The 25,255-nt window shown below is 35.0% G+C and overlaps 1 protein-coding gene across 3 annotated transcripts in view; it reads left to right on the top strand.

Annotated features, from left to right (window-relative positions):
* The window catches only part of CAB39L (calcium binding protein 39 like), a 94,130-nt gene that overhangs the window by 5,773 nt on the left and 63,102 nt on the right, over positions 1-25,255 (top strand). For all 3 annotated transcript variants that reach the window (XM_032294620.1, XM_032294621.1, XM_032294619.1), the window contains exons 2-3: positions 15,439-15,580; positions 18,466-18,630. In XM_032294620.1, the coding sequence (XP_032150511.1) occupies positions 15,470-15,580; positions 18,466-18,630 (276 nt within the window). In that variant the 5' untranslated portion in view covers positions 15,439-15,469. The remainder of the gene's footprint in view (positions 1-15,438; positions 15,581-18,465; positions 18,631-25,255) is intronic.

Below are 25,255 nucleotides of genomic sequence, written 5' to 3'. Positions count from 1 at the left end.
TTTGTGAGCTTTCAAGGTTGATTGCACTGTTTTTGAGATCTAATCTGACATTGAAATCAGATTTCTCTTTTTCTTGCTACAAGAATATTTCTGGCCATTGAGTTCATTCTTAGCCATTCCTAAGGTCTAGCCCAGTGTGTGGCACATAATAGGTACCTGATAATAGTTATTACATGAGGACTGAACTGTTTCTTTGGCTCACAAAAATGGAAATGAGTTATTTTTTCAAGATATCCAAAAAAGGAAAGAGAGGGGCATATGTTTTTCATTATGAGAAAGAGATGGCCTGACAAGAATTGATTGAATTGTGAGATGTGAACAAAACAAAAGTAAGACAGAATAGGTCTAACTCTTAAGAGAACAAGAAAAGACCGTAGTATAACTTGGTGGCTGTCTTGAACGAGTAGGAATGGTGACTAGGGGAGGCAATTTACAAGGTAGGTATCTTGAGTACATGGGACATTCTAAAGTCAGGTGTGAACTTTAACTTAGAGGATTATGTATTTGCAAATGTTTACTAGGACCCATATGAAGAAATGTGGCTTATTTGGAAAACTTGTCTTGGGTCTATGCAAATTAACTTTACCGGCCCTGAAGGTCTCTCTGAAGTGCCAGTATATGAAATTTAAAAGTCAGTAATGCAATATGCATATGTATGAAATAATAATGAAATAAATCCTACAGTAGATGCAGGTTTCAGTTATCTTGGATGATTTGTAGTGGCAGAAAATCTCTTCCATTTGATCAAGAAATACTTTCTTTAGTCTATTTTCAATATTATGTAGTAGATTTTGAGTAATCTTAAATGGTATATAATAGGTTCTTAATAAATATTTACTGAATGGATGAAGGTAGATTTGCACAATTTTCCATTTCTGGGATATATGTGTCTGTGTTTACATGCACATATGAATTTATAATGTGGCTTAAAGATTATATTCAACTGATATTCACATAACCAAAAAATCTATATTAGCATGTCTATTAATTATAGTCAAAGTATTTCACTAATTAATTGAGCAGAGATCTTTCCTGCTTATAAGTGAGATAATATACTTTCCTGTTTTGTGACTTAAATGCCTTAAATTTCTAGGAGAAACTCATATAGTCCCTTCCAACTCTGGAAGGATGAAAGATTATATTAAATTACTCAGCCAGAAAAACCAAATCAACTTTAAACAGCTCTGGGATAGCAGATAACTTTGGCAAACTCACTTTCATCTCTACTCTCTCATGTTAAAGTTTTTATAGATTGACAGGTAATAGACACAGGGCTTACTGAGGCTATGAAATCATTGTATTTCACACTATTCTTATAAATCATGTCTTAATATCAATAACAGTAATCAGAATTTGTTATGTGTAATATGTATGTGCTTACAAGAAAGACTGAAAAATGAATTATGAGTTTCCCTTGATAATTCTCTATTTTAAAGAGTAACCATTTGTGAATTTCAATGAGATCTAATGCTTTAATGATAGTTACCAGTTTTTGAAAATACTGACTTAGGTTCAGATCTCTGCTATTAATTGAGATTGTAAAATTCTAATATAAAATTATCAATCATTGACAATTATTAATATCTAATAAAGGTAGGACATTTTGGAAGGTAGAAATGACTGGAGCTGTCAACAGAAATATTAGTATGAACCTAGTGAATAAGGTTATTGGTTTTTTTTTTCTGGAATTACAGTAGTCTAGTAGGATCCTTAGATAATAAATGTATTGGTAGTTATATATATTCCTAACTTCATATGTTAATTCTTTTTTAAAATTTATTTTAGTGTTACTGTACATTAGAAATAAGGAGTGATTAACAAGGGACATGAGTTTTCTTATAAAAGAGTTTTTATTCTGATGTAAGTCTGAGTGAGGCTTCCAGATGAATGGGACTCATAAAAAGCTCCTCACAGCTTTTTTCCATTTCTGTGTAAATGGAAAAAATGCCCATTTTTAGAAAATGCCTCTCCCTCAAATTCTGTTAATGAAACTTATAAAAAATAAGTCATTCTTAGTTATTTTGAACTGAGAAAAAGGATTATCAGTGAAAATCTTTATTTATACTTTATTGTTTCACTCATGTCTATAGGTTTTCAAGCACAAAATTCAGTTGTGGTGCTTTCTAATCACATTAGGGATATATATTTCCAAATGGAAAAATTGAAGCATAGAAGATACTGTTGGAAGATCCTTTGACATATAGAATATGCTTCAAAATGGATATGGTATTACATATATAATGATATGTTTTGTGACTTAATCATCTTTGTGAAGGCAATTCTAAATTCCCTTTTTTTGGGGAGAGTCTTCTTGGATACAGCAAATACAGTAGAACTTTAAGGTGCACATTTTTGTTTTAAATTTTTCATATAATCAAATGCACCCATTTTAAGAGAACGGTTCAATTAGCATTGACATATGTATGTACTCATGGAACCTCCATTCCACTGAGTTTTCAAAAATGAATATTATAGGCACATTATTTGCCATGTACATTTGATTTCATTTCCTTCTATCTGTGAATCCTATTTGGAATACAGATCAAATAATGGTATCCTTGAACTTTTCTGAATTTTTTTTTTTTTTTTCAAACAGAATCTTGCTCTATCACCCAGGCTGGAGTGCAGTGGCACAACCTCTGCCTCCCTGGTTCAAGTGATTCTCCTGCCTCAGACTCCTGGGTAGCTGGAATTACAGGAGCGCACCACCATACCTGGCTACTTTTTGTATTTTTAGTAGAGGCAAGGTTTCACCATGTTGGCCAGGCTGGTCTCGAACTCCTGACCTCATGTGATCTGCCCACCTCAGCCTTCCAAAGTGCTGGGATTACAGGTGTGACCCACTGTGCCCAGCCCTGACGTTTTTTTTTTAATGTGGTGGTAGATTTATTTTAATTATTTTAGTTTAACAGAAGGTTCCTATGCTTTAAGTTACATTAACAAGCTCTCAGAAATAAATTTGGAAATGTTCCTCTCTAACTCATTGTTGATTGTAAAATAAACTTATGTGAAGGTTCATTTTTAAGTTGCTTTTCTTAAAATGAGTTAGCAGTTTGGTTATACCTCTGGAAATGTTGAGACTTCTCTTTTGGCTTCAGAGATAAATTTCTCACTCCCTTCAGTTTTGCTAGGAAACCTTTGACATTCAAAACGTTATTTAAAAAAAAAAAAGATATTTTTTGAGACAGAGTCTCACTGTGTTGCCCAGGCTGGAGTGCAGTGGCACAAATATGGCTCACTGCAGCCTTGACCTCCCAAAGTGTTAGGATTACAGGTGTGAGCTACTGCACCTGGTCTCAAATTATTATTGAATAGCATAGTTGGAGATTAGATATAAAGGCCTGGAAATACTCATTAGCCACCTACAGATGTTTATTCCCTTTGAAATACTTTAAGTGGGATAACAACAAGGGCGTTTAATACTCCAAGTGGCTCTTCCCCTAGGTCCTTTCCCACCGCCCCACTGCCAACTCTTCTTTCCATTTATGTCACTGAACATATTCAGATGACTCACTTGAGTGGTTGTCTTTGGACCATCTTCAATGGTGCTCACACACAAGTTAGAAATATGAAATATTTTACTATGTATCAGGAAAGAGAATGCTGCCAAAATCTACTACAAAATCTACAGGGCATGAGTTCCCTGGGAGCAGAGTTAGATGATCTTTTTTGGCTTTCTCTCTAGAATCTGAGCCAAGTACTGCTCTTTATGAAACTTTATAGCCAAAGGAATCATGTTTGAATAATGCTTTGAAAAGACATGACAATCAGATATTCCACAGTTTGAACTTTTAAAAAAATGGTTGTTTATTCATTCAAAATACCATTTAAGAGAGGCATTTCTACTATAAAAGCATTTGCATAATCTATGATGTAAACTTTGGAAAAAGCAAGAACATTTGAAGGAAGAAGAAAATTAAGCATCCACAAGTGAACTGTACCACTCAGAGGCAATCACTGTTAACATTTCAAGAATATTTTTTCTATATATAGGTTTTGTGTGTTTGTGTTTTTGTTTGCTTTACATAGTTATAGTTATGCTCTGTAATATGGAATGCTGTTTTTAACATTAACATTTTCATTCTATTTCACATTCTTTGGAAATATTTTCATAGATGGTATTTCATCAAATTTAAGAAGTCTCTGGTTGTAAGACATATGGTTACTTTAGTGCAACCAAGAAAGAAAAGAACTTGCCTATTAGTGTAAGGCACCAATTATTGTAAGACTCACCTAAGCTTTGAAGATGTTAAAATGTAAAAAAATTTAAAAAGTTTAAAAGTTTAAAAAATCTATGACATATACTGATGTTCCATTAACTGGGTATATCACAATTTGTTTAATTATTCCCCTCTGTCAGATTAGATATTTCTCAGTTTTTTATGATAATAATAAACATTGCAGTAAACCGTTTTTGCATATGAAGATAATCCCTTATTTTGGTTTATTTTCCTAGGACAGTGGAATTACTAAAAAGCCAGAGGTTGTGAACATCTTAAGGTTCTAGATTCATATTTGCCAAATTATTGTCCAATTTATATTTCCACCAGTAAGAAATGAGAGCCTGTTGCACAATACCATCATTAGAACTGAGTTGTCAAAACAACAAAAAACTTCGTAACATAATGGACTAAATAGTCTTTCACTTTGAGTTTGCATTTTTTTTATTATAGAGAATGGTTAAACATTTACTAATAAGTTTATTAACTATAATTCCTCTTTTATAGTTTTCCTTTATCTGTGTAATTCCTTAATGGTTATCTTAATTGTATTAAAGAGATCTGTTGTGATGATATTAGCCCTCCATCTTTCAGATTCATATCACAGAATTCTCTAGTTTGTTGTTTTCCTGTAATTTTTAATTGTTTTATCTATAGAAATTCAAATTTTTATTTTTGTGGCATATTTGTATTAACTTTGATTTGTTGGTCTTTTACTTTGAAATTTATTTCATCACTTCTAAAATTAGAGAAACCATTTTATATCCAGAAATCTGAAAGTCATTTATGTTAGCATCTATATCTGGGCTGTATTGTTCATTGACGTGTTTGTTTCTTGTGCTACTACTGTGTTACAGTTTCCTCTTAAGTAATCTTCCTTGTTAAAATTTTTTATTCTTGCTTATTTAGTATTCTTGACTAAATTTAGATACCAAAAAATGTTTTTGCACATTTGATTGGCACTGTATCAAACTATGGACTTTAGGAATAACTGACGTTTAAAAATTTATTCTGCCTATTCAAGACAAAATAGGGTTTTTTTTTTAACCTCAGATCTTTCCTATCTTAATTATGTAGGTTTTCTCCACAAATCTATTATTTCATAAAAAAGAAATGTGCTTATTATAGCAATGCAGAAAAATACATACATGAAAAAAATTAAACCATCACAAATCTCATAATTTAGATAATATCCTTAAGATAAGATAAGCCACATTCTAGAATCATTCTGTGAATATAACATTAGAAAGATGGCTAGCTGAAGGGACGAATAGATTAATAGACGTCTTCTATTTCTACATCTCTATTTCTCTGTTTTGTTGGTTTTCTATTTCAGGAACAATAATTATGCTATTTTTGAAATTAAGGTTTTATATTTTTAAAAAATACACATCTGGTATAGATTTTGTACATATTTAGTTGCCAGTATGAACAGAATATGCTTTTCATTATGTTTTCTGACTGGCAATTGCTTATATGTGAAAGCTGTATGTATATTTATCATGTATTTAACTACTTGGCATAACTTCTACTAATTTCAGTTGCTCATATTTTTATGTATATGATCATATTGTCTCTTAATTACAATTTTCTCACATCCTTCCCAACTTTTTTATCATTTATGTTTTATATTTTAATGCATTGACCATAACATACGGTAATGATAGTGATTGTGATGATCTTTGTTTTATATCTTTTCTTAGTAAGAATGCCTCCATTAACCATGATTTTATAAATTGAGCTAAGATTTATATCTCTGTTGCTTTTAATTTTATTGGGTACCCTTTTCATAGGCCACTGAGATCATTTTTATTTGACTTACTGACACAATTTATTTTCATCAATTTTCTATTATTAAAAACCTGATTTGCTAAATTATTTTGTAAATACAGCCTTTGATTTTTATTAGCCAGAATTTTACTTAGGGTCTACGTTGAACATATTTGAACTGAAAATAATTTAGATTGCTTTCCGAGTAGCTCCAGTCCTCATTTCTGTCAGTAGCTATCTTTTATCTCTTTCCCTACCAGACTTCTCTGTTTTCTCTTTCAAGCAATGACTTCTTTGTTCTACCTAGAGAATATTAAGGTTCACCAAATTAAAATTATTTAATATAGCCTTTATTGTACCTAATATACATATAAAATAATATTAAATTTATAAGGGTAATTGACTATGTATTATATCTGTTACATACACTGTATATGTAGTATAACCTCCATATATCCTGTTTGTGACAGCTAAATACATATATTAAATGCTCTATGTGTGTATGTGTGTATGATTTGTCTTAAACTCATATTTCTTATATTCATGTTGTAATACTTACTGCTTGATATATATTTTTGCATCCTTTTATTCTGAACATGTGTGATTTTGTTTTCATTATGGCTCTTGCAGAATTTAGAGGAGAAGTGTCGTGTGTGTGTGTGTGTGTGTGTGTGTGAACCCAATTTGAGAGTATTGGTTTTTTAGTAATAGAATTTAACACATTTGTACGTATTGTAATTATTAGTTGCTCTTATTCCTTCCATATTGTTTTATATTTTCTGTTTACTAGTTTGTACTTTCCTTTTCATTCCTGGTTCTTGCTGATTTGGTCAAATTATTTTTGTTCCCGCTTTTTCTCCTTCTAGTGGTTGTAACCTACTCCTATTATTCTAATATTCATCATTAAATGTTTAATAAATAATACAAGAGACAGGTTTATCTTAATTTGTGTGTGATATGATTTTAGAAAACCCAGACTTAAATTAGTTTGGCATGACAAAAACATTTAAATTTTATTGTGATTTAATCATTATTCTATCATTTTCCTTGAATAAAGTTATAAAATAATTTTAGTTGTATTTTTCCAGATTGTTGGATTTTTTTAAAGCACATTTTGCCTCTATCAGAATACGTCAGGAGTAAGTTTTTAGCAGTCATATTAAGCATCACAGACACATTATCCACCTTTACTTAGACTTAACCATACATTTTATTGGTTTCTTTGCTCAACTGCCTGCTTTTCAGCTGTTTCCTCATTTTTCTGTTTCTCCTCCATCTTCCTTTCTGTTCCTCCTACTTCTTTACCATCTTCGTCCTTAGGTAATTTTACTTTGCCTTCACATCTGCATAATTGGTTAAATATAGAATTCTAGGTTAAAAATCTTTTCCCCTAGAAACTATGTAAACTGTGTTTCACTGTCTTCTATCATTTGGTGTCAAGTTACTAATCCTGATTCCACTCTGACAGTCTGGTTCTTAGGTGCCACTGTAGATTTTTCCCCTTTATGGAAGTTTGTGGGATTTCTCTTTAGAGTTCAGAAATTTCACAGTGTATCTTGGAGTAGGCCTTTTTCTATTCCCTCTGTATGATAACCATTAGTTAAATCTGAAGACATGTTCAGCTCTAGGAATTTTTCTTCCTTTTTACTTGTTGATGTATTCGTTACTCACTCTTATCTGTTATCTCTGTTTTTTTTCTTTTCCTTTAAGAATTTATATTCAATCAATATTGGCTCTCCAGTTCTATCCTGTATATTTCCAACTTTTCTCTGAATTAGTTCTTTGCTTTTCTTTGTATTTTACTCTTCATTCCAGATTTCCATGGCTTGGTCTTTAAATTGTGGATTTGTTTTTCAATTCTATACCCTTCTACCAATCAGCTATCCTATTGCATTGCATGTTCTTAGTTCCAAGAATGTTTTCTCATTCACTGTTGACTTTATTTCATAGCAGCCTGTTCTTATTTTATGGTGTGATAGCATAGCATATCTTTTCTGGCTATAAATATAATTTTTACCATCCCCCCAGGGTTTGCTCTATTTATTTTTATATTTGTCTTTTACATTCTTGATTTTCATCAAATGCCTCATGATTCTTGCATGTGATTTATATTTAATAGTGAGGGACTATATTAGTTGGTATTGGCGGGTGGTATGTCTTTCTTCAGACACCTTAAAGAACTGGGCAAAGTACCTGGATACAGTGGCTCATGCCTCTTATCCCAGCACTTTGGAAGGCTGAGGCAGGAAGATCACTTAAGCCCAGGAGTTTGAGGCTGCAGTAAGCTGTGCCTGTGCCACTGCACTCCAGCCTGGGTAACAGAGCGAGAACTTGTCTCTAAAAATTTTTTTCAAATATGAAATGGGCAAAGTGTAGAATTAGGAAATGTACAGAATAAGAAAGTTAAGCTAGTATGGGCCAGGTGTGGTGGCTTACACCTCTAACCCCAACACTTTGGGAGGCCAAGGTGAGAGGATCACTTGAGCCCAGGAGTTTGAGACCAGCCTGGGCAACATACAGAGACCCTGTCTCTACATAAAATTAAAATCAGCCAGGAGTTCAAGGCCAGTCTAGGTAACATGGCAAAACCCCATCTCTACTAAAAATACAAAAGTTACCTGGACGTGGTGGCATATGCCTGTGGTCCCAGCTACTCAGGATGCTGAGGTGAGAAGACTGCTTGAACCCAAGAGGTCAAGACTGCAGCAAGCTGTTATCGCACCACTGCACTCCAACCATAATGGGACAACCTTTTACAGCTGTCATATTGGCAAAATTTTTAAATTCTGACAGGCCCAAATGTTGGGAAGGATGGGCAATAATAACTGCAACTCACACTACACAGCTATGAGAGTATAAGCTGGCATAAAAACTTGAGAAAGCAATTTGGCCTTATCTAGTGAAGATGACCATACCTTTTGTCCCTGCTTTGAATCTATTTAAAGCAATATTTTGCTTTTTGAGACAGAGTCTTGTTCTGTCACCCAGGCTGGAGTGCAGTGCCATGATCTTGGCTCACTGCAACCTCTGCCCCAAACCCATTTCAAGCAATTCTTGTGCCTTGGTCTCCTGAGTAGCTGGGATTATAGGCGCCTGCCACCACACCCAGCTAATTTTTGTATTTTTTGTAGACATGGTGTTTCCCCATGTTGGCCAGGCTGGTCTTGAACTCCTGGACTCAAGTAATCCACCCACCGTGGCCTCCCAAAGTGCTGGGATTACAGGTGTGAGCCACTGCCCCCAGCCTGCATTACATTTTTTAATCCGTTTATATTTTAATGGACACTTAGTTTGCTTCCGTGTCTTGGCTATTGTGAATAAGGCTGCAATGAACACGGAAGAACAGATATTTCCTTGACATATTGATTTCAGTTCCTTTGAATATATACCCAGAAGTGGGATTGCTAGATCATATGGTAGTTCTATTTTTATTTTTTTACATATCCTTCATACTGTTTCTTATAGTGGCTGTACTAATTCACCTTCCCACCAGCAACGTACAAGAGTTCCCTTTTCTCAGCATTCTCATCAACACTTTCCTTTCTTCTTTTTTATTTTGATTGGCTGTGTCACAATCTATTTGCTAGCCAGTTGCTGCATCCAGGACAGGAAAGACTCTGCCCAACCTGGGTCATGTTCCTACCTTTTTGGTGGGGTGAGGTGAGGTGGGAAGTAGGAAAGACAGATCTACCATTAGAAACCCAGACCAAACAGCTACCAGAGGTTTTCTTCCTTTTCTTTCACTTCTCTGACTCAGTTATTTCTACTTCTATCATTATTTCCATCCATCTTTTCTTGGAGATTTTTGGGGCAGTTTTCTTTTTAACTTCTTTAGTTGAATCCTTATTTATTTTTATTCCTATATGAATGAGTTATAATTGTAGATTCTCACCCTCCCACATGTTCTGCCAACAATATAAAGGCTCCTTTTCAAGAACTATTTCTGATTTTTTAGCATTAATTTTGTTGAGCTCTTTGTGGGCCTCATTCCATCTCATCTTTTTGTTCCACTTTTAGTAAGTATACACTATCTGTTCACACATAAATGATATATTGGCTAAAGATTAAGTTATGGGGTTATAGATTTTCCTTCTCAGAACTCTAGATTTTCTCCATGGTCTTAGGGCATCTGGTTCATGGAAGTCCAAAACCAATCTGATTTTTATGCTTTCATTTGTTTGTTTTTTTGAGGCCATTTTGTTGGAATGTAGTTTGAGAAAGAAATGTTTATTTATTTTAAAAGCCACAAGACACTGAATGTTGGGTCTTAATATGAATCTCAACTAGAAAAACCTTTCGAACGATAAAGTTTAGATTGTTTTTCTGTTTAAGCTGTTATATCTTTGATTCTGCTCCATTTTTAATTCCTTTATTGTTTTTAGCTTCCTATCTTGCCCTCTCCATGGTTGTAATACCTGTCTCTTAGGGGATAACACTATATTTTCTTCATATTGCTATGAAATACCTGTATAGATATAAAGGTATGTATCTAACAGCTTATATATCTTTTCTTTCTCATTTTAGTTTTTTTGACCTTTCTCACCTTCTGGGAAAATTCTGGATGTATCTGTGCCTCTCACTACATTGTGAGCCCTTTGAGGCTTCTTTGTTTTGTATTTCCTTGTTCAGTGCCTTGTATGTTATAAGTGCTCAGTAAATATTTTTTGAATGAATACATGCAGACTAATTTTGTACCCTGAAGTTGCCCCAGATCCATTTTCTGTATTGTCCTTCTGCTCTATGTGGTTTGGGATTCCCAGTCTGCATTTCGGGCATGTGTATGTTTATGTGTGCATGTTTTTACCTTGGCCAGCTCTCTTTTTGTCTAAAAGATCTTTTTGTCTCCTTTTCTGAAATTTATGCCTGTTCTAGCTTTATAGAGAATTAATTTCAGAAGCAACCTTTCTTGCTCAAGTCTTCAGGGCATTAATTTCCTTTTCTTGTGTTCATTTAATAATGATTAAAAAGAACAACCTACTATTTGTTTATTCTGCTTACCAACTCCTGGAAGAGGAAAAGTACAAGAGGGCCATTGTCAGGCCACTAACATTTCTGTGCTGCATGGCCTGCTGTCAGAATTAATGCAGAGGGCAGGTTGATGTGCATGGTCTCAACACAGTTTTCAATGCCTAACACACTTTTCAATGCATTTATCTAGTGTCAGTTTTTGGACTAACATGCATCTTTTCCTGTCCCCACTGCCTGCTTTGCTGAAATATAATGTATGTTCTTAAAACTCCAAGGTAGACTTTATGAAAAAAATTGCTACTACCTTATCCCCCTAAAGCACCATTGTCAGGCCTCTCCATTTCTTTTTTTCCCACTTAATCACTTTATCTTTGGCCATGATAAGATATTGGGAGTTAAAGACTCAGAATGGATGTGGAACAGTGATGAATAACCTAGAGCCCTGATGCACAATCTTACTTTAAGAACAGCTTCATTTTACAGAGAGAACAAACGACACCTAGATGGGGGTGATTAACTTCTTTTGAATCTTACAGTAGATCAGTTGTCAATCAACTAGAGGGAGTTTACATGTCTTGTGTTTGTGTAGAAGGCTTGAGTGCTGCTTGGCTCAATGCTTAAATGACCACCAGTGGGGTAAATGATGTGATTGGAGAAGATGCATATACAGTGACCAGCATGGTTGCCCAGGGTGTGAGAAGGACAGCCCCAAGTTTCCAGGTGATGGGGGAGGTGTTTGGTCTGGGAGTGGAGTGGGGCTGGCCATGGTCTGAGAAGAACTGGGGCAGGCAAGAGAGTTCTGCCTTAATTTGCAGGGGGTCTGGGTGCTGGAACTCAAGTATAGTTTAAGAGTATGAATTTTTATTTCCTTCAAAATATGGATCCCAAAATGGAAGAATAATGATCAGATGAAATTTTAAAACATTGTTAAACTAATATTATATTCATTACAATAAGTGGGTATAGTAAAATATGAAAATAACTTTTGAAAAGAGATTGTATTGAGGCAATATACTATATGTTATTTCCCCATTGTATGACACCATTGCCCCTAAAGTGTTTACTTTTGCCACTTAATAAGAAGCTCCAAAGAGCAGGGATTGTGTTTTTCTTGTTTGTGGCTCTATCCCTAGTATTTAGCAAAGTGCCTCTGCTCAGTAATTACTCAGATTATTTATTCAATGAATAAATAAACAAACCCACCTTCAGATGAAAAGGGGAGATAGTGAATCAGAAAATGGTAGCTAACCACCAGATTGACAGGGAAGCCCTGAAAAAATGTTTAATTTAAGAAAATTAGCATTAGCTTGTTATAGTGAGAACCAAGGAGAGTAATAATGGACAAAAATCATATCATATTATCTTTGTGGTACTATGTCATAATTTGTACTCTGTTTTGATGTCAGAGAGTATTTAAAATTCCTACAATTATATATCTTTCCCTTAGTGCTGTAGAACTACAGGGAGAAAGAAAGCAATTACAGGTATACATTATTTTATTGTGTTTCACCTTTATTGTGCTTTGAAGACACTGTGTTTTTGAAAAATGGAAGGTTTATGGCAACCCTGTACAGAGGAAGTCTATTGGTGCCATTTTTTCAACAGCATGTGCTCACTTTGTATCTCTTGATACATTTTTTTAATTCTCACAATACTTCAAACGTTTTCATTTGTTAGTACATCTGTTATGGTGATCTGTGATCAATGATCTCTGATGTTACTATTGTAATTGTTTCAGGACACTACAAACTGTGCCCGTAATCAATAAATGTTGCTTGTGTTATGACTGCTCCATCAACTGGCCTTTCCCCTGTCTTACTCTCCTGAGGCCTCCCTGTTCCCTGAGATGCAACAATACTGAAATTAGTCCGGCTCATAACCCTATAGTGGCCTCTAAGTGTTCAAGTAAAAAGAAGAGTAACGTATCTCTCACTTTATATCAAAAGTGAGGAAGGCGTATCCAGAGCTGATGCAGGCTGAAAGCTAGGGCTTTTGCATCAGTAAGTTAGCCAAGCTGTGGATGCAAAGGAAATGTTCTTGAAGAAAATGAAAAGTGCTACTCCAATGAAAACACTAATAATAAGAAAACAAAACAGCTAATTGTTAATATGAAGAAAGTTTAAGTGACCTGGATAGAAGATCAAGCCAGACACAACATTCTCTTAAGCCTAGTCCAGGGCAAGGCCCCAACTCTCTTCAGTTCTGTGAAGAGTGGGAGAGGTAAGGAAGATGCAGAAGAAAAGTCTGAAGCTAAAAGAGGTTTACTCCATGAGGTTTAAGGGAAGAAGCCATCTCTAGAACATAAAAGTGCTAGGGAAAGCAGCAAATGCTGTCGTAGAAGCTGCAGCAAGTTATCCAGAAGAGCTAGCTGAGATCATTGGTGAGGATAGCCACACAAAAAAACGGATTTTCAACGCAGATGGAACACCTTTGCATTGGAAGAAGATGCCATCTAGGACTTTCATAGCTAGAAAGGAGGAGTCAGTGCCTGGCTTTACAGGACAAGCTGATGACTCCCTTGTTAGGGGCTAATGCAGCTGGTGAATTGAAGTAGAAGCTAGTGCTCATTTCCCATCCCCCGAACCCTAGGGCTCTTAAGAATTATGCTAAATCTATTTGGCCTGTGCTCTATGAATGGAATAACAAAGCCTGAATGACAGCACATCTATTTACAGCATGGTTTTCTGAATATCTTAAGCTCTCTGTTGAGACCCACTGCTCAGAATAAAATATTCCTTTGAAAATATTACTGCTTATTGACAGTGCACCTCATCATCCAGGAGCTCTGGTGGAGGTATACAAGGAGATTAATGTTGTTTTCACGCCTGTTAACACCCATTCTGCAGCCCATGGACAAAGGAGTAACTTTGACTTTTCAGACTTGCTAAAGAAATACATTTCATATGTTCATATTGTTCTAATAAAAGTTTTTTTAAAACCCTAAAGAATTACATTTCATAAGGTGAAAGCTGCCACAGATAGTGATTCCTCTAATGAATCTGGGCAAACTAAATAGAAAAACCTGCTGTAAAAGATTCCCCATTCTAGATGCCATTAAGAACACTTGTGATTCATGGGCGGAGGTCAAAATATCAATATTTTCAGGAGTTCAGAAGAAGTTGATTCTAACCCTCATGTATAACTTTGAGGGGTTCAAGACTTTAGTGGTGGAAGTAACTGCCAATGTGGTGGAAATAACAAAAGAACAAGAATTAGGAGTAGAGCCTGAAGATGTGACTGAATTGCTGCAATTTCATGATAAAACTTCAACAGATGAGGAATGTTTCTTCTATGGATGAGCAAAGTGTTTTCTTGAGGTGGAATCTGCTGGTGAAGATGAAATGACAATGAAGGATTTAGCATATTACATAGCTGTTAAAGCAGTGGCAGGGTTTGAGAGGATTGACTTCAATTTTGAAAGCAGTTCTACTGGGAGTAAAATGCTAACAAACTGTATCACACGCTATAGAGAAATCTTTCATGAAAGGAAGAGTCAGTAAAAGTAGCAAACTTTATTGTCTTCTTTTAAGAAATCGCTACGGCTACTCCAGCCTTCAGCAACCAACACCCTGATCAGTCAGCAGCCACCAACATTCATGCAAGACTCTGCAACCAGCAAAAAGATTAGGACTCACTGAAGGAAGGGTCAGATGATCATTAGCATTTTTAGCAATAAATATTTTTATAAATTAAGTCATACATATTGTTTTCTTAGATATAATACTATTGCATACTTTATAGGCTTCAGTATAGCATAAATATAACTTTTTTAGGTACTAGGAAACCAAATACATTTTGTGACTCACTTTATTGAGAAATTTGCTTTATTGCAATGGTCTGGAACTGAACCTACAGTATCTCCTTGGTATGTCTATATATGAATGCATTTGGCTTCTTTTTAAAATTCTACTTTAATGCAAAATATTTGAACATTGAGTATTATGCATTCAGAGGATAAGTTTTTTTTTTAATAATGGAAAAAAGTATAATTAACTCAAAGAGCCAGAAATGTCTAGGGCATTTAAGATAGAATCATCTCCCAACTACTGTGCCTTTCTCTTTAGTGAAATAATTCATTAACTATGTCATAGACCTTCTTGTAATAATAGTAGCTAAACATTATAGAATACATACAGCTTAATATTATAGAATATATTATTATTCCGTTGTTCAAAATATCTAGTTTTACATATCAGCTTAGACTCTAAAATTATTTCTTGCATAATCCTTATATTTCTATTGCAGAAAAGATTTTAAACTTTGTATAAAAAGTTTCAAGCAAAACTTTAAAAATACATTTAAAAAATATTTTATATGTATTTACATTTGGCATAAAACTTGGAACTCATTTTAATTTGATCATTTTTAATGTTTCAGATTACCTAATTCATGTTGTTAAAAATTTATACGACATATTGGTTCCAAATTTAAGCATATTAAGAGTTAAAGTTGTAATTTTTGTTGGCTTATTTGTTTTTAGCATTCCATATTGGAAGAAGAGATTTCTACATATGAAAAGAATGCCTTTGTTTAGTAAATCACACAAAAATCCAGCAGAAATTGTGAAAATCCTGAAAGACAATTTGGCCGTTTTGGAAAAGCAAGACAAAAAGACAGACAAGGTATGAGCTAAAACAGTAACATTATGATTAAAGTACATGCATTGCAATGCCAAACATCAGTGTAAAAGCTTAACGAGGAATTCAAAATATGGCCTGTGATGTGCACATGGGGTCTCTATAAATAGATTTAAGTTGATTTCAGGTTTTATGCAACTGATTATTGTTTAGTCTGTTGTGATGAACTTTAGGTTTACTCTCTAGAGATTCTGACCAACACTGGGTCCCTCTAGACTACACAGCTTAAAAGCCTAAAAGGTTATAATGGTGTGTAATGTTACATTGACATGAAAGGTAAAAAGTTTTTTATTTGAAGATTGACTGATAGTTTCTGTTACAGCAAATCTCCTTTTCATATAATTTTAAGGTCTTATTAAGTGGGGCTTCCTCAACAGGAATGTTAGTTATTCCTTCAAAGGGATATTGAATCCTATATATTCGATTTCTCTCTAAAGTGACTAGTTTATGACAAGATTCAAGATATCTATAAAATAAATACTCAAGTTCATAGTAGTCTTCTATTCCAGTAAATGATACAATCTTGAATTCTATAAGGGGTATAGAAATAGCTTATTTTAATTCCATTATACTTTGTAATATTGAGCCAAATCTTGACCTAAATAGAAGAAAAATGGACTTTTTACAAGTATAAATCTAAGTGGTAAAAGATGGAAAAAAGAAAAAAAACATCTTTTATACATTTTCTTTACTAATTACGAAAAGGCCAACTAAAAACACAATAAATTCACATTACACAACTCCTGTCTTGGCAAAAATGAAAAGGTGTGATGATGTTAAGTGTTGTCAAGAATGGAGAGCAATGAGGACTTTCATTAACTGTGGATGATGATGTATACGTTGATATAACTGCTTTGGAAGCCAGTTTAGTATTGTCTGTGAAATACAAAAATATGCACAAACTAAAATCCTGTAGTGCCACTCCTAGGTATAAACTCTAGAGATATTCTTGCACATCTACACCAGGAAAAATGTACACGAATTTTCATAGCATTGTAGTTTGCAAAAACCCCTCAATAGGAACAATCCAATGTCCATGAACAGTAGAACCAGTAAAAAAAAGTTGTGGCATAGGGCATTAGGGTGGAACACTAGAAAGCAATAAAAATTAAAGACTTTCTGCCTATATGCCACAGCATAGATGCATTTCTCAAATATAATGTTGACTGAAAGAAGCAAATCATGAAAGGGTAATGTGCTGGTTCATAAAGTTCAAAATCAGTGGAACTAATCTATATTGTTTTGGGATGCATACATAGGTATGAAAACTGTAAAGAAAAGACAAGACATGTTTGTCACAATAGATATAAAAGTATTTACATCTAAGCTGAAAGGGTCTTCAGGTGACTCCTAGGTGCTGAAAATGTTCTGTTTCTTGACTGAGTGATGATCACAAAGATGTTTCCTTTATGATTATTCTTAACTCTCTCTTAAACATACTCTCTATGTATGTTTAAAGCCCTCTTCTGTGGATATATCTCACAATTTAAGATGCTTCCAGTCTTTAGTACATTAAGGATTGCTTCAGTCAGGCTATTAAAAGTATATGAAAAATTACTTTATAAAGTAGTGTCAGCCAGGCCCAGTGGCTCATGCCTGTAATCCCAACACTTTGGGAAGCCGAGGTGGGTGGATCACCTAAGGTCAGGAGTTTGAGACCAGCCTAGCCAACATTGTGAAACGCCATCTCTACTAAAACAAAAATTAGCCAGGCATAGTGGTGGGTGCCTGTAATCCCACCTCCTAGGGAAGATGAGGCTGGAGAATCGCTTGAACCTAGGAGCCAGAGGTTGCAGTGAGCTGAGATTGTGCCATTCTACTCCAGCCTGGGTGACAGGAGCAAAACTGTCTCAAAAATAAATAAATAAATAAAAGTAGTGTCACCCAAGAAGCAGAGCCAGAGAAAAATTAAAAAATAATAAATAATAAAAGTAGTGTCATGCTACCATGAGTTATTTTTATGTAAGTTGCCTTATTCTACTCATTTCCTTCTTCATTTATAATGATTATAGTATTATACTTAAAAGTAATAAAAGTATATTTCTTTTAAAATTTCAGAGAAATTAACTAGCCTGCTCTTCTTTCCTATCTACATTAGTTTAAAAGATTTTTAAATTGAGATATAATTAACATACCATATAATTCACTATTTAAAGTGTACAATTTGCTGGTTTTCAGTACATTCACAAGGTTGTGCAACCATCTCCACTATCTAATTCTAGAACATTTTCATCACCCCGAAAGAAACCCTATAGCCACTAGCAGCCATTCCTTTTTTTCCTCTCTCCCAGGCCCTAACACCCACTAATCTATGTACTTTCTGCCTCTATGGATTTGCCTAGTATTCTTTAAAATATAGTGAGTTTTTTTTAAGTTTCATAGATAGCAAAGAAGACAGTGATTACATATGAGGAAAAAATGGATTAACAAAGAAGTTTATGAGTTTTGAAAACTTACAATTTTATACTTGGACCATTCAAAAATCGGAAGAGTAGGGATTTGCTGAAAAACCTTAACACGGTGCTTTAAATAAAGGTTAGTAGCTACTGATAAATCTTCAAAATGGAATCAGTTTTCAAGAGTAAAATTTATATTGAATTGCTAGCAAAATTAGACAATGAGTGTGGTTTAAAAGATTATTGAATTTATGTTGCCTAAGTAGAAATGCAAGAGAGCTTTTTTATATAAGTAAATTTTAGTAATGTTTTCCAAAATAAAAAAGGCAGTGGTTACTATTTTGGCTTGTTTGTAACTGTACCATTGATTATAAATAAACAGGGCCCAAGAAGTAGCTTTTTTGGGATTACTTGTTTGTTAATGGCCTAAAAATTTTTATTCTTTTAAATGTTAGCATATGTTTTGCTCACTAGGCTTCAGAAGAAGTGTCAAAATCACTGCAAGCAATGAAAGAAATTCTGTGTGGTACAAATGAAAAGGAACCCCCGACTGAAGCAGTGGCTCAGCTGGCACAGGAGCTGTACAACAGTGGCCTGCTGGTGACACTGATAGCTGACCTGCAGCTGATAGACTTTGAGGTAAACCAGTTGTAAAAGGATGCCAGTGCTGCTTTTCAATTTTAATATATATCTATCACTATTCAACTTTTACTTTTCATTGTTGCTTTCCATATGTTATTTTTTAAAGTTTGTTCTTTCTGTTTCTTTCTGTTTGTTTCTTTCTCTCTCTCTCTCTCTCTCTCTCTCTCTCTCTCTCTCTCTGTCTCTCTCTCTCTTTCTTAGACAGAATATCACTCTGTCGCCCAGGCTGGAGTGCAGTGACACAATCTTGGCTCACTGCAACCTCCACCTCCTTAGTTCAAGCTATTCTCCTTCCTCAGCCTCCCGAGTAGCTGGGACTACAGGCATGCACCACCACACCTGGCTAATTTTTGTATTATTAGTAGAGATAGGGTTTAAAGTTTTTCCTAAAACTTCTACAATTAATCTATTTTTTAAAAAGGCAAAAAGGTATACTATAGTTAAGTTTCATGCAGCTAGGTGGCAAAGCTAATGGCTAATAGAAGTAATAATAAGAAATAATATTTGTTGAATCCTTGCTATATGCCAGGTACGGTTTCAAGCACTCAACTTATTTAAAAACTACCTTTGTGTTTAATACTCCTTTATTAGCCCCATGTTATAGATGAAGAACCTAAAGTTCAAAGATATTAAGTAATTTGCCCAAAGTCACTCACTTACTAAGAGCTTCAAATTCACAGTTCTTTTAATTAACATATTATGCCAATTATTTAAGAAATGTGTTAAATGCTAGTAATATAGGATGTTTATCTCCTTTTGAAAGCAATTATACCTAATTTACCTAAATAATAAATTGGCTAACTAAAACAAAAACTTAGAAATGTAAGTGGTGACTATGTGTAGTCATTTTATTATCTATTGTGTAACTCAGAGATAGTGATTTTTCAGTGAGAAATGGATACATAGGCAACTTTGGGCATTGACTGTCGAGGTGACAGAAGTCCTGGTTTGGCTTTGTTGCTTTGTTTCTGCCATAATACTTTCATTATTATCAGGCAGGTGTTTGGGTCTCCATTAATTCTCAGAGATAGAGGAGATAAGCAGATTTCTAAAGTGAATTGCTTTTAGTTTTGTTCACTGAATAAGTGGAAGGAAAACTAATAATGGTGATTGCCATGATTAGACCAAGATAAGGTCAGGGCTCTGGGGATCTGTGGAAATAGTAGCCCACAGCTCTCTGTGCAAGTTAGACCAGGGAAGAGTTTTAGCAGCCGAAACAGAGGAGGAGGAGTGCAGAGCCAGGAGACGTGAAGTCTGCATGTGGCTAGAAGAAAGACCGAGTGGGGACCTGGAACGGCCTGGACTTCAGCTCATCCTTTCTTTCAGTTACAGCTGTCTTTTTCTTTCTTTCCCTTCCTTATTCTCTTTCTCTGTGTTTGGTATTTCCTGACTCATAATATTTTTCTTTTCCTCTTGCTTGGCTTGCCCACTCTCCCTCTCCATCTTAGGTCCCATTTCCTTTGAAAACCAGCTATATGTGAAATCAAAGTATAGTCTTACTGTATGTAGTATACTTTTCTGTTTCTTTTATTTAATTTAAAAGTAGGCATTATGAACACTTGTAGAAGCTGTGGCATAGTGAAAAACACTTGACTCGGAATTAGAATTATTTAGAGTCCCAGCTTTGCTGTTTGATGGTCAGTAAGATAACCTCTTTGAACATAAGTTTTCTTATCTATAAAATAGGAATAATATGAACTTACAGCATTGTTTTAAATATTAAACTAAATAAAAATATATACATATATATATTGTATTATATAGGTACATTAAATACAAATGCAAACTATATACACATGTCAATTAGTAGTATTTTTCCATTTCCTCTTTTTCTCAAACTAAAGAACTAAAGTTAAATGTAAGCTAGTTTGCTTTTGTTGTAACCCTTGATTTTTTTTTGTCATAACCCTTGATTTTTTTTAATACTTAGTTGGTGAGTGACCGCAAATAGGAAAATGATTTCCTATTCTTAGAGTATTTTAGTTCTATAAATTTACTATTGTTTGGCTCATTTCTCTGAGAACAGCAGCATATTAACCTACTGTCATCATTAATTCATAAGTACACTTGGGTTAGTTTATGAGGTTAACCCAATTTGCAGTGGAGTGCTGGAAGGAATATGACTAAGGACGGTTATGTTTTGAAGAATGAGTCAGGGATGAGATGTCTTCAGGTTCAGTGATCTGGAGAAGCCTTGAGCAGCCACAGAGCCTCATAGCTTCAAAGTGCTGTCCAAGATTTGGGGAGTTAGGGAGGAGTATACCAAAGAAAAACTTTGGATACCTCACAACTTTCTTTGGCAGTGGCTCAAATAACAAAAGTGGAACGTAAGAAACAGTTATGCAAGTTTTCCTTCTTTTACATGTCATATGAAATATAAATTAAAAATTTTGAGAAGAAGTTCATTTAAAAATTATTTCAGAATTAAGACATTTAATTGCCTAAAATAGACTTGTAAATTATTACCAAGTAAATTTTATTCTCTGGAATCCTTGGAGAAAAGTATCTTTCTGAACATTGGAATTTTCCATATAGCTGAAGATTAAGACTTCAAATGCAGAGTTAAATTAATTACTTTTACAGATTACTTTACTTTTTAAAATAAAATACATTATATTCTTGCCTTCTCTCCACAATAATATACTAGATATAATAAGTTTTTAAACTAATGATTCAAAACTATTATGAAGATGTGTTATTGTGATGGTAAGATAGCAGGCAATTCTTTGTTTATTCAGTTGATGTGACACATGCCTAGAACATAATTATAAATGAGTGTGACACTCCATAGATGCAGCCATCCTCCTCCTCTAGCCCATAGAAAAATATGTACTTCTTGGTTGAATGAATAAATGAATAAATGAAAAGGAGTGAGAGTTTAGTACAGTTCAATTTTAAGCATTCCAACTACATACAATATTTTCAGGAGGGAGGCAGCATTAATAGCCTACTTGTAGAAATGTACTGTTATCTCTATGAACTAGAGGCATGGATGATCAGTCTGCAGGCAACAACTGTCCTTCTCAGGCCTAAAGTATCTATATAAGCTAGTGACAGCTTGATAAAATTCCTTCTGACTTCAGACTTACTCCAATGACACAGAACCTCCCCACCCCGCAAGCCTTGGTTCATGGCTTGCACTGGGATAGCCACTTCTGTATTACTTGGGTACTAGGACTGTGTCTGCCATACCTCATGGCATGTTAATTTGTGAGTTGATTGAATGAATGTAGTAATGAGAATGAGAACTCAATGCAAAGGTAAAAGAATTGGACCAAAAGAAGGTGTCTTGGAACATACCAGTGAGCCATTTTTCTGGAGGAATTAGTACATTGTTTAGAAGATAATTGAAGCTATTTGGAGTGATGATCACATGATTTCAGTAAGTGAATACCCTCTCATGGTGCTTCTTTGGAGAGCACAACAGTCATTTGACTGTAAAATTTCTGGTATGTTTTAATAACAGAAAGGAAAAATTATTATTTTAAGGATGCATACAGCTTTTGCCAGATACCTAGGAGAATGGCACATTCCTTACACAGAAAAAAAGTGAATTTTTGCTTGGAAGATACCTTGATTAGCTTTTTTTTTTTTTTTTCGGTTAGTTTGAAGGGCTGAAGTCTCTAGGCAATGTCTGGAAGGAAAAGAGTGAAATAAAAAGCTTAGATTTTCTTGGCAGAATAAAGTAACAGAAATTTGAGAAATGCCCTCTTTGGCTAAAGTTTATAGCAGTAGGAAATATAAGAAAGATAGAAGAATGGTTTGGAGGGAAGGAGAGAGAGGGATCCAGAACCATGACAAAAGGAAGGTGTTTGTGGAGAAAGATGATCAGGAGGACTGAGGAACCTTTCATAAAAGTGATATGTAGACTTCAACTTGAAGGTTTCTACACCGTGCTGTAATTATCCTTTGTTCACCTTAAACCTTTGTAAAGGAACTGTGTACTAATAATACATGTTTAGTGAAGAAGGGGTGGTTTTCTTACACTTGGAGTAAACTACGTGTTGAAAAAATAAGCAGTTGCAGGAAACAAGACAATGAATAGGGGTTGAAGGGCGCTGGGAGCAGAGGTTTGGAACCCTGAGCTGACAGCAGTGATGGTGGCTGGCAGCACTGACTTAGATTGGGTGGCAGGGACTGACTCAGGAATCTGTGACAAACCCACTTCTCTGTCCGTAATCTAGAGGAAAGTGGCCCATTGGGGTAGGGACAATACTGAAGGATCCTGCTATCATCATGTGAATAATGGCTAGTTAGGAGGTCGGCCTTTGGTTTAAAAAAAAATCTCATTATTCAGCTATACATTTTTATCTAATCCTTTAAGGCTTAAAATTGCAGACAGAAAAGAACCATTTCAGCATACTATTATGAGTTGTGGCTGAGTTTGCAAGGCTTCTGATTTTGTGGGCTTAAGATCAAACTCAGCTGTGCTTTTTGAGGTTTGGCTACTATTCAAGACACAGCTTTAGACTCTTTGATGTTTTGAAATACAATGTGATAAGAGATCAAAGGAGGGAAAATTTATTGCCTATAAGGTCTGATACATTTATTTTAAAGGCAGGTGTGCCTTGCAAAACTAGGGTGGATGCAAAGTGAACTGTTCGTGGTTGAATAGGCAGCTCAAAGAAGCAGAAAATTGTCTTCTATGGTAACTTAATCCCTAGTGATTATTTCTTGCTACATTAAGAAAAAATTAGCGAAAGAGGCCTGGTGCAGGCCTCCCGCCTATAATCCCAGCAGTTTGAGAGGCTGAGGTGGGAGGACTGCTTGAGCCTGAGAGTTTGAGACCAGCCTGGGCAACATGGCAAAAGCCTGTCTCTACAAAAAATACAAAAAATTAGCAGGGGATGCCTGCCTGTGGTCCCAGCTACTCAAGGAGGCTGAGGTGGAAGAATCACCTGGGCCTGGGTGGTTAAGGCTACAGTGAGCCAAGATTGTGCCACTGTACTCCAGCCTGAGTAACAGAATGAGACCCTGTCTCAAAAGAAAAAAAAAAAAAATAGCAAAACAAACTCTCCAGGATCAGCTTTTCCATTTTTCATTAAGCCATTTTGTAGTACTACATTTTGTAAATTTTTATCCTCTAAAAATCTTTTTCTCTTCCCTGGACCTGATCAAAGTGGTCTTTTACCTTTGGTTTTATTACTGTAAAAACATAACAGAAATTGTAAAGCCTTAAAATACCAGCTTTGACTATACTTCATACATTTAACAATTTGAAATACTTACTATGTGTTAGCCATTGATTTTATTTAATTATATTTGGTCTTGATTTTATTTGATTGTTTATATATTTTGTGCCCATTGTTGGACAAATTAAAGAATTTACAATCTCAGGTAGGGAAATACTGTCATAGAAAATGGAATTTTATTTTATCGTTACCCTATTAGCCTAAAATTAATGAATACCTGCTTTAGAAGCCCTTTATTGTATAAAGGCACATAATTTCTGGGTGATTAAAAACAGCATTTGGCATCAGGCTCTTAATTAGATATGAAACCTGTAATTGTTTGTAATAAAATTAAGACAGTGACCATTTGTTTGATCATACCAGACATTTTAAGGAATGTAGTCTGCATAAGGATGAAAACTACTTGTGCTGTGTATAAAGTGTTCTGTCTGCCCACTTCCTCTGTTTCCTGGGGAATGCTCCCTCCTTCTCCACTCACATGGTTACCATGGGAACAGTCATCTGGGTGGCATGATACCCTGGACAACACACAGCTGACTGATCTGCCGGTGGATATCTGACCAAAAGAGGGCCAGAGGCTTTCAGCAGGAATTCTGGAACTAGAATTGAGACAGAACCCCAGTATCTAGCCAGGTATTTTTCCATCAGTGGCCATATTTTTCAGTATGTAGACTGAAGAAACAGAAGAAGCCAGCCTGCAGAGAAAATAGAATGGCAATGATATTGGGGCAGTGGGGGAGATATCTGCCACATAAATTCCCACAGATGGATTTCATGTAATATGTCAATTTAATTATATTTAAATATTTTTGAGAGCAACTTTGAGCCAGCTTATATTTTGGTTCCCTAAATCTTTCCCAATAACTGTATTCGATTTGAGTTTTAGTCCCCAGCAAGATTCCTCACTAATCCATTCAGTGGCCACCCCTTACCCTGCAGACCATTCTGCCTATCTAGCTCTGCTACTGAAATTCAGCACAACCATCTGCTCCCACCCACCTCAACTGCCCCCCAACACACCAGCAAGAATAGAGAAGTCCATTACTTCAGTGGCTATAATTTTCATTTTTAAAAATTATGATACAATTTATAAATGGTAACATTCACCCTTTGTTACTTTGTGCATAGTTCTGTAATGAAGAACGGTTCCATCACCCTAAAAAAATTCTCCTATGCCCCTTTGTAATCAGCTCCTTTGCCTGTCCAGGGCCTTTGGCAACCACTGAATTGATCAATTTTCAGTCCATATATTTTCACCATTGCAAAAGGATTGGGTAAATAGAATCATATGTATGTAGCTTTTTGAGCCTGGCTTTGGTCAACATAACGCATTTGAGATTCATCTATGTCATTGTCATATATTAGGAGTCTGTTGCTTTTTATTGCTGAGTAGCAGTCCATTGCAAGGATGGACCACAGATCATTTATCC

The sequence above is a fragment of the Sapajus apella genome, unplaced genomic scaffold (genome assembly GCF_009761245.1).
Source record: "Sapajus apella isolate SASKATOON/1434 unplaced genomic scaffold, GSC_monkey_1.0 scaffold32, whole genome shotgun sequence".
NCBI classification, from domain to species: domain Eukaryota; kingdom Metazoa; phylum Chordata; class Mammalia; order Primates; family Cebidae; genus Sapajus; species Sapajus apella.
Note: the sequence above shows the minus strand (reverse complement) of the source record. Positions and strands in the feature narration are given on the sequence as shown.